We start from the raw sequence: 13,622 nt of genomic DNA, 5'->3' as shown, positions 1-13,622 counted from the left end.
TGACAAGTACCAAAGTGCTGGCAGTAAGCTGAGAAGAAAGGGATGGTGAAGGAGTGAGGTGAAAGCCAGAGAGCCCACACTTAGGCCCTGACAAACTGTTCAGTGTGTTGAAGGGCACCAAACCCCTCTTATCTAGGATAGGGATTCCTCAAGTGAGTGATTCCTCACTTCCCTTCCAACCCAGTAAGCAGTGATTTCTGCTTGGAATTACTGAAGATCCCAGGAGGGCATAAATCTGTGAAAAGTTTTTTTGTTCCCAGAAGTGTTTCTCATCAGGTGCCTTCACCTAGAGCCCAGTCGTGCACAACCTTGGGATCAGACTGGCAGTCCATTGGGCTAACCTTAAGTCCCAGAGAACCTCTACCCTAAGACTAGGTCCCCAGATGAGTCTGATATTTAAGACCAATCATCCTTGTTTTTCTGTGCTATCAGTAAGGGTCATTCGTCCCTTCTCCACTGGGTATCCTGGCTACTATACATATTGCTTCAGTTCAGTTCAGTTCAGTCGCTCAGTCGTGTCCGACTCTTTGCAGCCCCATGAATCACAGCACGCCAGGCCTCCCTGTCCATCACCAATTCCCGGAGTTTATTCAAACTCATGTCCATCGAGTCGGTGATGCCATCCAACCATCTCATCCTCTGTCATCCCCTTCTCCTCCTGCCCCCAATCCCTTCTAGCATCAGGGTCTTTTCCAATGAGTCAACTCTTCACATGTCATGGCCAAAGTATTAGAATTTCAGCTTCAGTCCTTCCAATGAACACCCAGGACTGAGCTCCTTTACGATGGACTGGCTGGATCTCCTTGCAGTCCAAGGGACTCTCGAGAGTCTTCTCCAACACCACAGCTCAAAAGCATCAATTCTTCGGCACTCAGCTTTCTTCACGGTCCAACTCTCACATCCATACATGACCACTGGAAAAACCACAGCCTTGACTAGACAGACCTTTGTTGGCAAAGTAATGTCTCTGCTTTTTAATATGCTGTCTAGGTTGGTCATAACTTTCCTTCCAAGGAGTAAGCGTCTTTTAATTTCATGGCTGCAATCACCATCTGCAGTGATTTTGGAGCCCCAAAAAATAAAGTCTGACACTTTCCACTGTTTCCCCATCTATCTGCCATGAAGTGATGGGACCAGATGCCATGATCTTAGTTTTCTTTTTCACTTTCCTCTTTCACTTTCATCAAGAGATTTTTTAGATCCTCTTCACTTTCTGCCATGAGTGGTGTCATCTGCATATCTGAGGTTATTGATATTTCTCCTGGCAATCTTGATTCCAGCTTGTGCTTCTTCCAGCCCAGAAATCTATTAACAGAAGCACAGCTCAGTAAAGGACTGAGCTGACTTTTTCCATGTGATTTTTATACAATCAGTGGGATTAGTAGACTTCTTGGTGTACCTGGGCCCTCAATATACATAAGATAAGACAGCAGGTTAACCAACTTTAATGGGATCAAAACATTATACAATAAAATTTATATACATTCACACACACACAAAAATCTTTCAACTTTTTTTTGGAATTGTATAAAGCAAGCAGTGGGGAGTAAATCCTTGTGGAGATTATTCTTGGAGTTGGAACCAGAGATTTTAGTATTTTGGTCTTTTCACTTCAACTCTGCAATAGAAGGAGAAATGAACGTAAGATCAATATACTAAGCAATTCTCACCAGTCCCACAGAGGAAGAATGTTGCTGCTCACCCATCGGCTTCCATCTTCTTCCTCTTCTCAATGATCTGCAAGAAGAACAGTTATAGTTGACAAACTGCCAGTCTAAGCTCACCTGAAATCCAAGGCTGACCTCTCTCCTACTTCCATGGCTCTCCAACCCCTTGCCTGGTTCTTGAATCTGTGGGCCAGTATGTCTTCCCGGCTAAGGCTCTCCCACCCAGAATCAGTCCCACTTACCGCACTAATCTTTTTCCACTGGCGATCAAGCTCTGCTTTGTCATTGGTTTCCTTGAAGCGCCTGGTTTTCCGCCCTTCAGACATCTTGATGCCATACTGGAATGCAGCTCTGAAGGGAAAAAAAGGGGAATTGAGTGAAGAAAGCATCAGAGGTTGCAGAGCAGTAGCAAGATATTCCCAGAGGACCTATGAGCAGAGATCTGATTTCATAATGTTTCAGCCAGACTACACCCTCTAACCACCCCCATCCCTCTCCTCACTCTTGGCTGTATTTAGTACCAAGACTCACTTGGGCAAAGCCTCCTTGTTGTTCATATACTCGCTGTATTCCTCCTGGGTGTCAAAGTCCCAGCGGCCTAAAGGACCTTTCTTGTTACCCTGTTTCAGGACAGAATGGGGGATCAGGGAAGGAAGAGTTGTCAGTGGAAATGAAATTTTAGCCCTTGATTAAAGCCAGGCTCTCCCATAATCCCAGGTTTTATTATCAATAAATCCTACCTTAATAAACAATAACTAAGTGTTTACTATGTACTTACTGTGGGTTAGGAAGATCCTCTGCAGAAGGGAAAGGTTACCTACTCTAGTATTCTGGCCTGGAGAATTCCATGGACTGTATAGTCCATGGGGTCGCAAAGAGTTGCACAAGTGAGGGACTTTCACTTCACTCACTCCTATGGGCCAGGCAATATTCTGCACACTTAACATGTACTTTATTTAATTCTCTCAGAAACTCTTCTGAGAGAACTTAAGAGTTTTCTCCATTTTCCTAATGAGGAAACTGAAGAATATGCAGTAACATAATTTGACATGGTCACAACACTAATACTTGGCAGAGCCAGGGTTAAGCAAGGCTCCAAAACAGAATTAAACCATGCTATTAAGCACAAAAGTACAGAGAGAACAAGGAAAAAGTTACATGACACTTCTTCACCTTTATGGGTGTTTGGTGTTTTTGTTTGTTTAAAAGTTAGAGGAAAATATCAATCCTGGCTATAATAAAACTCAAGTTATTTCCCTTCTTCTCCTGCCAGTTATTTTCTAAAAACTGAAATTCCTTCTGCCCTTTTCTACGTGTGCACTAAAGACCTGCTTACTGCCTAAGACGGAAGTCAAAGCCTGGCACTTTATAGGAAATAAAAAGAAACATATTTTTGGCCCTATCTCATTTGACACTTTAAAACAGTTAAGCTGCCCAAGACCCCACAATGCCACTGCTCCTACTACTCTAGCTGACTGGAAGATGAGCCTCAGGAAATGACAGCTGTTTTGGAGGAGGAAACAGGGTATATGCTAAACAATAACTGCTCCCACCCATTCTTCCAGCTTCACACCTGGTCCATTTTGCTATAATCCACCTCCTCATCACTGTCCACAGCCATGTCATCCATCCTAAAAAAAAGCAACAGTTTAAGAGATGGTGGAATTCTAGACACCTATGCTTCATTCAGAAACCTACCTACTAAGAGACTATATGCCTAGGAATAGCCATCCCTCCTAGGCCTCCCACACACAGCCTAATAGAATACTTTATCCAGTAAGAAGTACCTCTGGGTTCCAGCAAATCAAATTTCCACCTCACTTCTACTACCCCTAACCTTGTTCTCCAGTCATCCCAGTCCACCTTCTTCAACAGAGTCTCGGGACTGCCCTGGTAGTCCAGTGTTTAGGAATCCACCCACTAAAGCAGGGGAACAGGTTCAATCCCTGATCTGGAAAGATTCCACATGCTGGGGGGCAACTAAGTCTCTGTGTCCCAACTATTGAGCCTGACCTCCGCAACAAGAAAAGCCACTGCAACTAGAGAGTAGCCCCCGCTCGTTGCAACTAGAAAAGACTGCACACAGCAATAAAGACCCACCATAGCCAAAAATAAAATTAATCAAAAATAAATAAAAAGCTATGTGACGATTATTATTAAAAGAAAAAGTCTCACGTACGTGGCTGGATAGCACTCAGCATAGCTATTGGACATGCCAAAGAAATCTCCCAGCTGCTTCTTGTCCTCTGGCTTCTTCAGCATATGCTACATTAAAGAATATAATTCTACCAACAGCAGAAAAACTTCAAGCAGGAAGGGCCAAGGGCTAGAAGCCCCAACATGAAAACTCTTAAAGAGGGCTAGAATGTGAATGGGTCCTTTGAAAAAGTGGAAAATCATAACTTCATCCTTTTCAAAATCCAGCACAAAAAGATAAAAGCAAGACATGTGAGGGTGGGGGATAAGGGATGGTGGTTATGGGGAAGCAGGTGGAGTTGGAATGAAAAGAGAACAGTTTGCTAGAACCTGTGAACACACTGAAATAAAGGATATGATTCAGTGCCTTCCCAGCCAGCAGATCCAGCAAACTTTTCATTGATGGACTTGATCAACTCCTTGGCAGATCCGGGTCCTGCGCAAGAGAGAACTCTGTTCAGACTCTGAAATAAGGAATTTACAACCTCTTCCCTACAACACCCTTCCCACCTGTGCTTTTTGTAAGAACATTTTTTTTAAGCAACAGAATTCTTTTTTAACTAATGAAGTTTTAATCACATTTCAACTCAAAATGAGCTACTCTTCTTGAGATGCAGTCGTTTGCCCAGAATATCCTTCACTCAACCCGCCTCACATCCTCAGAACCCCACAGCTGGGAGAATTACATCCAACAAAGCAAATATGGCCTACCATTGTGCAGGAAGAGTGAATTCCACACTTATCTTCTATCTACCCCATAAAGCAAGACATGGATCTTTCGAGAACCCAGAATCAGAAGTTCCCCAGTCCTGTCCTTGGCAGCTCTGAACTGAGTCAGACTCTCAGTCCAGAACAAAGCAGCACTGCCAAAGCCAATACAAGATGCCACAGGTACAACTCACCTTTGTCAACATCCATGGGCTGGAAAGAAAACAGAAACTGAAGTGAGTGTCACCAAAAAGGATGCCCACTCATCTCTCCCCCAAGTTCGAAACAATTTGCTACCCCACCCCTTGCCCACATTTCCAGGACAGATTACTTGACCCAGTTGCTGCTATGGAGCCATGAGGCACCTATATAACTCATGGGGGTTCTACACCTGGTTGGGCAGCCGCAAAGACGGGCAGCCCCTCCATCTGGTGCCCGGGACTCCCACTCACCTCATCGTCCACTTTTGGCTTCTCAAAGTAGCTGTGCCTCTTCTTCTCTTCTTCTCGTTCTCGGTCCCGCTCCCGCTCTCGGTCTCGTTCTCGCTCCCGCTCTCTGTCACGGTCTCTCTCTCTCTCCCGATCACGCTCCCGTTCCCGGTATCTCTCCCGCTCCTTGTCTCGAGGAGTCTTGGTTGTGGAGGGCACATAATCCCCAATATCTTCAAATATACTAGGAAAACAGAAATCCCAAGCTGACAAAGTCACACATATTTCCATCTCCCCCAACCATTTCTCCAGATTCTCACACCAAGGCTTCCCCCAAATGCCAAAGACAGGAAACCCAGAAGACCTTCTTCCCTCAGACTAGGAGTCAGGGGCTAGGACACATACTTCATGTCAGCTTCCGGGGGTTTCTTTTCTTCCATTTTCCCTGTAACATAAAGAGAGTAAGGAAAACACTCCTGAGTTAATTTCCACCCAGCCTCACCATGCTCCCCAGCTCTCAATACCCTTTTATACATCTTCTTTTTAAAAGATGGGACAACAAAAGCTATCCCTACTTCCCCTCCCATGCCTCAAGACTGACCACTGCTTCCTGGGTGGGTCAAGCAGACAGAACCCAGATATAACTATCCCCTTCCTAATGCTTCATCGCTCCCATTTTTCTCTGGTCCCCAGGAGCCTCCTGAAGTTCTGGAAACAGAAGGCTCCAGGAGACCTTGGTTCCATCCTCAAATGCCCCTCAAAGGGTAAGGTTCCTCTCCCTATCCCTCCAGGTTACCTTTATCTTTCTTTTTGAGCTTCTTGTTGCGGGTACCCTGCCTCAGATAGGAAAGGATCTGGGTGAGCTTACTGATGACAATGTCATTTGTAGTCAGTGTGGTCTGGGCCTGAAAAATCCAAGAAGAATGTTATCCCACTGAGCAGGACTCTCTTCATTCATTCATTCATTTTCTTTAACAAACTGAAGGATGGGTGAAAATTAACTAGGTGAAGACAGGTAGAGTAAGCATTGTAAGAGGACATTCCAGACAGATGAAACAGCATACAAAGGCCTGGGTCAAAAGTGAATCTAGTACATTCAAGAAAGCCAGGATGATTGGAGAACAAACAGGGAAGCGTGGTAAAAACAGGTTGCAGAGGCTAGGGCCTTTGGCCATGATAAAGGCTAGGGCCTCACAGGCCATGATAAAGATTTTGCTTTTTATTCTAACAGTAAGAAATCATCAAAAGCTTCTAAACCATGATGAAACAAAATTCATGTTGTGGAATGATCACTCTAGCCATGTATAAAAATAGTGGAAAAGAGGATGGAAAGACAAGGGGAATGGTAGTGGCCATATAGTACAGGGTTTCTATTTGAGGGTGATGAAAATGCTTCTTTTTTTTATGAAAATGTTTTACAATTGACTTTGATGCCAGTTATACATTCACAGTATATTCTATGAACATACTAAAAGCCACTGAATTGTAAAATTTAAAGGGGTGAATTGCACGGTATGCAAATTACATCTCAATAATAATAAAAGTAAATACAATACTGAAAGGGAAACAGTGGAAGTGTGGAAACTAATTAGGAGCCTCTTTTAATAGTTTCAGCAAGAGATGCTGGCTAAGACTGGAATGTTGCTGCGTTACTGGCAGAGACAGAAAAGTCAATGGATTCAACTGAGATTTGGGAGGTTAAAATGTGGACAGGACTTGGTTAAATGTGGTAGATGAGGCTCAGGGCAACATCAAGGCTGACTACCAGGTTTAAGGCTCGCATGGCAGGCTCTTGGGACTTGGGTCACTCACCTCCATGGTGGGGCAATCAGCTTTGCTGCGGATAAGAGTAGTGGGGATGTCTGTGTCGGCGTACTCATCATCCAGGTCTACCACATAGGCCATGCGGCCTGGAAGAAACAACTCATTCCGCTCATATGCTTTGCTCTTGAAGAGCATGCGGTAAACATTTCGGCCTACAAAAAGAGAAACAGCAGCAAGTAGCCAGTAAGAACCTTCTACAACAACAGCTGCAGTTTACTTTTAGCTGATAAGAATACCAACGCTGAGAGTTAAGTGATTTACTACCACTTAATCTGACTGCTGCACTCCTAGAGCTACTAAGAGACAGAACAAAGAATGGGACCCTGGCCATTTAATTCCAAAGTCTGAGCTCTTATCCACCCTTCTTACATTGCCTTCTAAATACTGTGAGCCTAGCATTGTATTAGGCCCTGTGAGGAAGAAGGATGAAGTTTAAGGTAATACTGATGAAGATTTGAAGATGGGGGAAAACAGCACTACAACATGCCCAATGTGATAGGCATGTTACACATATCATTTCTCTTTGTCCCAATAATCCCAAGAGGTGAATATGAACCCCATTTTGCAAGTGGACAAGCAGGAGCTGAGAAATTGTGTTGGTTGCACCCCAAATCACATGCCTTGCATGATTTCACCACAGGAGTCAAATGCAGGTTTCCAAATTTGGAGTTTTTAATCACCAACCATGCTACCTCCCTTAATGGATAAGCCCAAATCTGAGAGGGACTAACTGAGGGGACAGTCTAACTGAGGGGACATTAGTGCGTGCGAGTGTGCTAAGTCGCTTTAGTCATATCCGACTCTTTGCGACCCATACTATGGACAGTAGCCTGCCAGGCTCCTCTGTCCATGGGATTTTCCAGGCAAGAATACTGGAGTGGGTTGCCATGCCCTCCTCCAGGGGATCTTCCCAACCCAGGGATGGAAACTGCATCTCCTGGATCTCCTGCATTGGCAGGCAGTTTCTTTATCACTAGCGCCACCTAGGAAGCCCAGAGACATTAGTAATATATGTGAAGTAACTACCGGGAACATTAGTAATATATATTAAATGAATAAATCCACATCTGAGTTCTATTAAGAGTAGTAGTATGTGGGAGCTACCCGCTTTAGGGACAAAAAAAGAGATAAAAGTAGGTTGAGGGAGAAGGGAAGCCTATCCTGCCCAGAGCACTAAATTCCCCACAAGTCATCTGGAATGCAGAGGTACTAGGACAAAAATTCTGTACTCACCCAAACGTGTTTTAAATTCAATTTTATTTTCAGGATCCTCATCTTTCCTGCAAAGACAGAACATTCTTGCTAAATGTGTTTCTATGTTTGGCCCCACCTTTCTAAACTCTCAAGCTCTCCCTAATGTTTACTTACTTAGTTTCCTTCTGGGGCTTTTCCATCATTTCTTCCTCCTCTTTCTCTTTGCTGGCAATTTCAGCTCGTACCTAACAGGAAAACACTTAAGGTTTACCCATTTATTCACTTTACATATCTTTACTGAACACCATTATGCCACACTATGCCAGGAACTAAGAATTCAATACTAAAGAAAACAATATAGTCCCTTGTTTTAATGGGGCTTATGAAAAGAAATGCAGACAAATTAAACAATTAAACAACAAAGTGTGATAACTGCTATAAATAAAACAGAAGAGCTACACAAGCGTGCAGGTAGTAGGAGGTGAGGAGTGGGGAGACAACCATACCTAGGTGATGAGGGAAGGTTTGCTTCCCCAAGAAGATAAAACTGAGGCTGAGACTTGAAGGACAAATAGCAACTAGTCCTACAGAAGGGTCACCGTTAGACCTTTTAGATGGTTTGAATTAAGAGCAGTCTCCCTCGTCACCCTTTAGGCCCTTACAAGAGCATTCAGCATGGCTGTATTACTCTCCACCTACCAACCAAGGCTCACCTTTTGAAGCAGAGCAAAATCCAAGCCTTTCACCAAATGGGTATGTTCCATGTCACCACCCAAGAATTTAGACTCCTGGATCAACTGTCTTCTTTTCTCTGCAGCTGATTTGTCCCTGGAGAATGAAACAGACCACATAAGAACCATCCTTTGAATAAATAAATTGAAAAATGAAGCCTAGAAAAAAAAAATAACCATCCTTTGTGGGCGGGAAGTGCCTCTTGAAATGGCTTGGTATGGGGAAAAGACTTTCCAGAGCAAGGAAAATGAGAAGAATTCATACTGCCGTTGTATGACTCTGCAATGCTGAGAATCATGCCCTGGCCCGCTCAGTACTCACGCCTCAGCAGTGGGGCCCACAGCCCTGTAGTTAGCTGTGGTGCTAATCAGTTCCGTTTCCTCATAATCTTTGTTCACGCCATCCCGTCGTTCCTTGGCACGGTCCCGGTACTTCTCTGCTAGTTCTCTCTCTCTTTCAATTTCTTGCTGGCGAAGCTTGGCATAATAACTGTGACCAGGGAAAGGCAAATGTGTGAGGCTCAACCTGTTCCTGCCTGTTTCTTTATACCTTCATCCAACTCTCTATGCTGAAAGCTCATATATGTCCTGACAGAACTGCTGGTCACCTCTTTTTTTGTTTTTAGTATTTATTTGTCTGCACCAGGTCTTAGTTGCGACACAAGGGATCTTCAATCTTCACTTGGGCATGTGGGATCTAGTTCCCTGACCAGGGATTGAACCCAGGTGCCCTGCATTGGAAGCACGAAGTCTTAGCCACTGGACCACCAGGGAAGTCCCTGGCCACCTCCTGACAGTCCTCAAAATCAGAACTACAGCATCTTCCAGCTCACAAATATGCTGTTCTAAAGTCACCTCACTATATTCCATCTGTTACTTCAGAATCCTTCACTATCACCCAGTACTATATCACTGAGTCTCTACAGGTATGAGACTTTTCCATATGACAATCAGAAAGTCACCTCAATGTTTATCACCTTCCAAATTTCACCTGAAAATAAGCCATTTCTTACCAGTCCTCCTCAAGAAGAGAGGAAAAAGTAAAGTTCGAGATCCAGGAAGCTTGGTGTCATATAAATAATGGCAATGACAATGATGGTGGCAACCAAGATTGACTGGATGGTTACTATATGCCAGGAACTGGTACTAAGTGTTTACATGGACTGTCACAGTTGATCCTCATGACAACCTAATAAAAATTATTATCACTATCTTGATTCTACCCATGAGAATATTGAAGATTAGAGACATTGAGCAAAATGCCCAAGAATATCCAGGCTAGAAACTGGTAAAGGCGAGATTAAAACACCACAAGGTGGCTCCAAAGCCCTAAACTGCCCAATAAACTGCCATTCTAAATATCATTCCTCTCCACTACAAAAGCAGAGAACCTCAAGACAAGAAAGGAAAACCTCAATCTCTTGGCTCCTAACTAGCCCCTATTCCTTACCCCCAAACACCATCCACCAAAAAACCGAATACTCCTCCACCTTCCTTTACCTTTTCTTTTTTCTCCTTCGTGCAGCTGGATCTTCATCCTCATTGTACTCCCTTGGCATTCTAGCAAAAAAAGAAATTCACTGACAGCAAAATATTGCCACAGCCCCAGAAATCCCAAGAAGTGGCCTTGAGGATTAAAGAAAAGCCTAGAATACTGACCAAAGCAAAAACTGTCCAGTTTTAATCAGGTGGAGATCCATGTCAATATTTGTAGGTGAGTCATTCTCAAATTTTAGAAAGTATCACAACCATGTGAAAGACTACTAAAATTATATATACCCAAATATCTGTCCTAGAATCTGAGTCTGTGGGGCTGGAATGGATCCAGAAATCTACTTATTTAAGCACCAGCAGCAACTCTAGTTGGTCCAACAAATGGTCCGTGGAACATACTCTGAGAAAAACTGAGATCCCTAGAGCATCCCAGTCTTTCCTGGAGCTTCAATTTCAAGAGGGAGAGAATCACAACCATGGACTTCAAAAAAAAAAAAGGCTTTCAAGTTCATAAGACATCTAGTTCAATAAATTTTCCATAGGAAATAAGTCAGAACACAGATTGGATTACCCCAGAACTTACTCATGGTGACGTGACTTAGAGGGTGGTGCAGAGGTAGGTGCAGCCCTTGGGGTCATGAGAAGTTTCCTGAAGTCTTCATTAGTGAGTTTTGATCTAAAGGGCAAAAATTTTTAAAAATTAGTACCCGAAGAGAATTGGAAAAGGAATATGTAAAAAATATGGTTTCACTTTACTAGAAATCAGGGAAATACAAATTAAAACAAAGACATGCCCTTTTTAATGCATCAGTGCTAATGATTAAAAAGTTTGATAAATCAAGAATGAGTGAGAATTTGGGAAGTGGATATTCTCGTATCGCCAACAGGAATATAAATCAGCACAGATAACTAGGAGGACAATTTGGCAGGATCTTTCTTAAAATCTAAATGTGTAATATCCTTTGACGCAGCAACTCCATTCATGTCTATTTAACTTGGTCAATTACTGGCATTATGTGCATAAGGCCTGTAAAAGAGATCTAATTAGTTTTGAAAATAATAAAAACTTGGGAACAACCTAAACTCTCACTGGAGACTATTAATAAATAAACTGTGACAGTATTTCCCAAGTGTGGAGAACATAGCACTGATGGTATAAAATGTAATTTTAACTGGTACAATGACCAAACTCAAGTAAGTTTCCTTTGAACTCTCTTCAGAGTAGGCCTCTTCCTTGGCCTGCTGAGCCCACTATAGCAAAGAATCCTGCTAGGTCTCCCCAAAAATGACTCTTCAATACTATGAAAATAGGAATTAAGACTATTGCAAAAGGGGGTAGGGATGAAAATTCAACTCTGAATACAACAGAGACAAAAGGGAATTTATGGAAAATTACTCAGACATCAAAGGTAGGGTGGAAGAGGAATTTGATTAGATATCGAGAGGCGTGACTGGATCTCACTGATTGATTGATTGATGCTATTTTCCATACCCTAACAGAATTCTTTGCTACAACTGGGTTCGGGAGACCTGGTAAAAAACATAAGCCCTGCAGAAGCCTGACTAGAGTTAGGTCGAGAAGGGAGTCCTTCAGCAGAGGTGTGCATCCCTACTTCGGGGCTGACTACATTTCCACTTGGGGTCACTAGGACACAGCTATCCCATACTATAGAGTTCTGAGGCTGGGATTTTAGGGTCTGAGCCCTGGCCCTGATCCACCAGCATTTTTGAAACCTATGTGGGGGATGTGCAGCCATCACAGCTGGTGGCACCAGTATGTAATCACTTCTGTGTGTACTGTGTGGCAGAGTCCAGCTCCAGCCATCTGGACACTTACTACATGAACCTCACATGCCTCTCCCTGCCAGGTAGTCTGAGGATCCATGCTCTCGTTGGAGGGCCATTGATGAGAAAAGGCATGAGCTAAGAGAAAGCCAAAGGACAAGCTGTGAGGGAAAATGAAGGCAGGGTATCTTGCCTGGGAGGAAGATGAAGTTGAATATCACACTAAGGGTGAGGGTTGGTCTCTGTTGCTGCTGAGGCAGAACAAGAATCAAGTAGGACTGGCTATTAGTATACTCGATGCCAACAAGTATGTAGGTAACAAGCAGGGTAGGAAAAACTTTTCCTGTACCCTCTTATATTCTGTACCAGAGATCTACAAATTAAACTGACAAAAGACAAACTTAAAAAAAAAAAGGAGTCCTTGTCACTGCCATGAAAAAAGGTAAAGTGGTTACCTCTAAAATAGGGACTGAAATTGGGTGTGTTATCAAAGATAACATTGCCTTCATTCTGATGTTTTAATTTTATACAAAAATTCCTAAATAATGAAAAATTAAACATAAATTTTTAAAAATTAGCACTCACCCTGCCATTATTTCCCCTCTAACACTTTGATGCAGTTGGCCTGACCCAGTTAAAATTCACAGAGATAAAAGGGCAAGTGGTATGATTCTCTGACCATTCTTCCTGACAAGACATTGAGAATTCTTTCACCATCACCACCACCACTTCGCTCATTCCCCAGCTCATTTTCACGGTTCTACAGCAAAACACTCACTGGTGGAAGGAGTGAGGATCGTCCACATCGTGGCCATCTGGAGCCAAGGGGTTAGAGAACGGCTCGCCTAAGAAAAAGAATTGATATTAATTTAATCAATCTCTTTAGAGTCAGATCCTGTGCAAAATTTGGGGATTCAGTAGTGAACAATACAGATGTCTTTTCCTGTCAACTTGCTCACAATCTGGTGGGGAAAGAAGTCAACAACCGCGACATTGACAATACAATGTAAAAAATGCTGAAGCAGAAAAATACAAGCAGCTACGGGAGAGCAGAGGACGGGACCCCTAAACCAGGCTGGAGGATCAGCCAAGAAACCCTAAACATGATATCTAAGATACTACGCGAAAGATAAATTGACGTAACTGAAAATTAAGTGACAGGGGTTGGGGGAGGTTCACAGATAAATCTTATCTGTCGTGGGCTGGGGCCAGAACAAGATTCAGGTACAATCTGGAGCTTCCGGGCCTCATTCGGGGCCCAACTGTTTCGCCAGGCTCTAAACGTCACACTCTCGGCCCGCCTCCACTCCGCCCCACCCCCCACATATACGGCTTAAATTCTGAAGGCCAAAATAACACGCCAAATGTCCCGAGTCCCGCGGGGAAAAAAGAAGAGATGACCCGAGCCTTACTATCTCGCTCCGGCATTTCGTCCGCGGTGTTTCAACCCCAACAACCACCGAGGATCCGGTAACAACACAGACGCTACAGGAACTTCCCCACAATGCACTTCAGGAGACCACCCACAATTCCTTTCGGGCCCCAGGTTTTCCGTCTCGGCAGCGGGCGGAGAAATCAGAGCAGGAGTTGATTGG

At 43.5% G+C, this 13,622-nt stretch overlaps 1 protein-coding gene across 1 annotated transcript; it reads right to left on the bottom strand.

The window, feature by feature from the left end:
• Window positions 1–563: 563 nt before the first annotated feature.
• IK (IK cytokine) lies at window positions 564–13,597 on the bottom strand. Its single transcript, XM_061151495.1, has 20 exons — window positions 13,440–13,597; window positions 12,806–12,872; window positions 10,826–10,918; window positions 10,249–10,308; window positions 9,071–9,238; window positions 8,731–8,845; window positions 8,192–8,262; window positions 8,057–8,103; window positions 6,812–6,975; window positions 5,796–5,904; window positions 5,405–5,444; window positions 5,024–5,243; window positions 4,766–4,784; window positions 4,221–4,299; window positions 3,847–3,918; window positions 3,241–3,298; window positions 2,199–2,287; window positions 1,910–2,018; window positions 1,703–1,737; window positions 564–1,618 (listed from the first exon to the last, which is right to left on the bottom strand). Exons 1-20 carry the CDS (start codon window positions 13,453–13,455, stop codon window positions 1,591–1,593), a joined length of 1,659 nt encoding a protein of 552 aa, XP_061007478.1. The 5' UTR covers window positions 13,456–13,597; the 3' UTR covers window positions 564–1,590.
• Between the last annotated feature and the right edge of the window lie 25 nt (window positions 13,598–13,622).

The sequence above is a fragment of the Dama dama genome, chromosome 9, assembly GCF_033118175.1.
Source record: "Dama dama isolate Ldn47 chromosome 9, ASM3311817v1, whole genome shotgun sequence".
In the NCBI taxonomy this organism is placed as follows: domain Eukaryota; kingdom Metazoa; phylum Chordata; class Mammalia; order Artiodactyla; family Cervidae; genus Dama; species Dama dama.
The sequence above is the reverse complement of the archived record's forward strand: the minus strand, read 5'-3'. Positions and strand labels throughout refer to the sequence as shown.

Coding starts and splice junctions, on each gene's coding strand:
- IK (XM_061151495.1), bottom strand. Junction 5,445..5,795: donor GCTCAAAAAGAAAGATAAAG/GTAACCTGGAGG, acceptor TTTATGTTACAG/GGAAAATGGAAGAAAAGAAA. Junction 3,299..3,846: donor GCTGAGTGCTATCCAGCCAC/GTACGTGAGACT, acceptor GCTTTTTTTTAG/GATGGATGACATGGCTGTGG.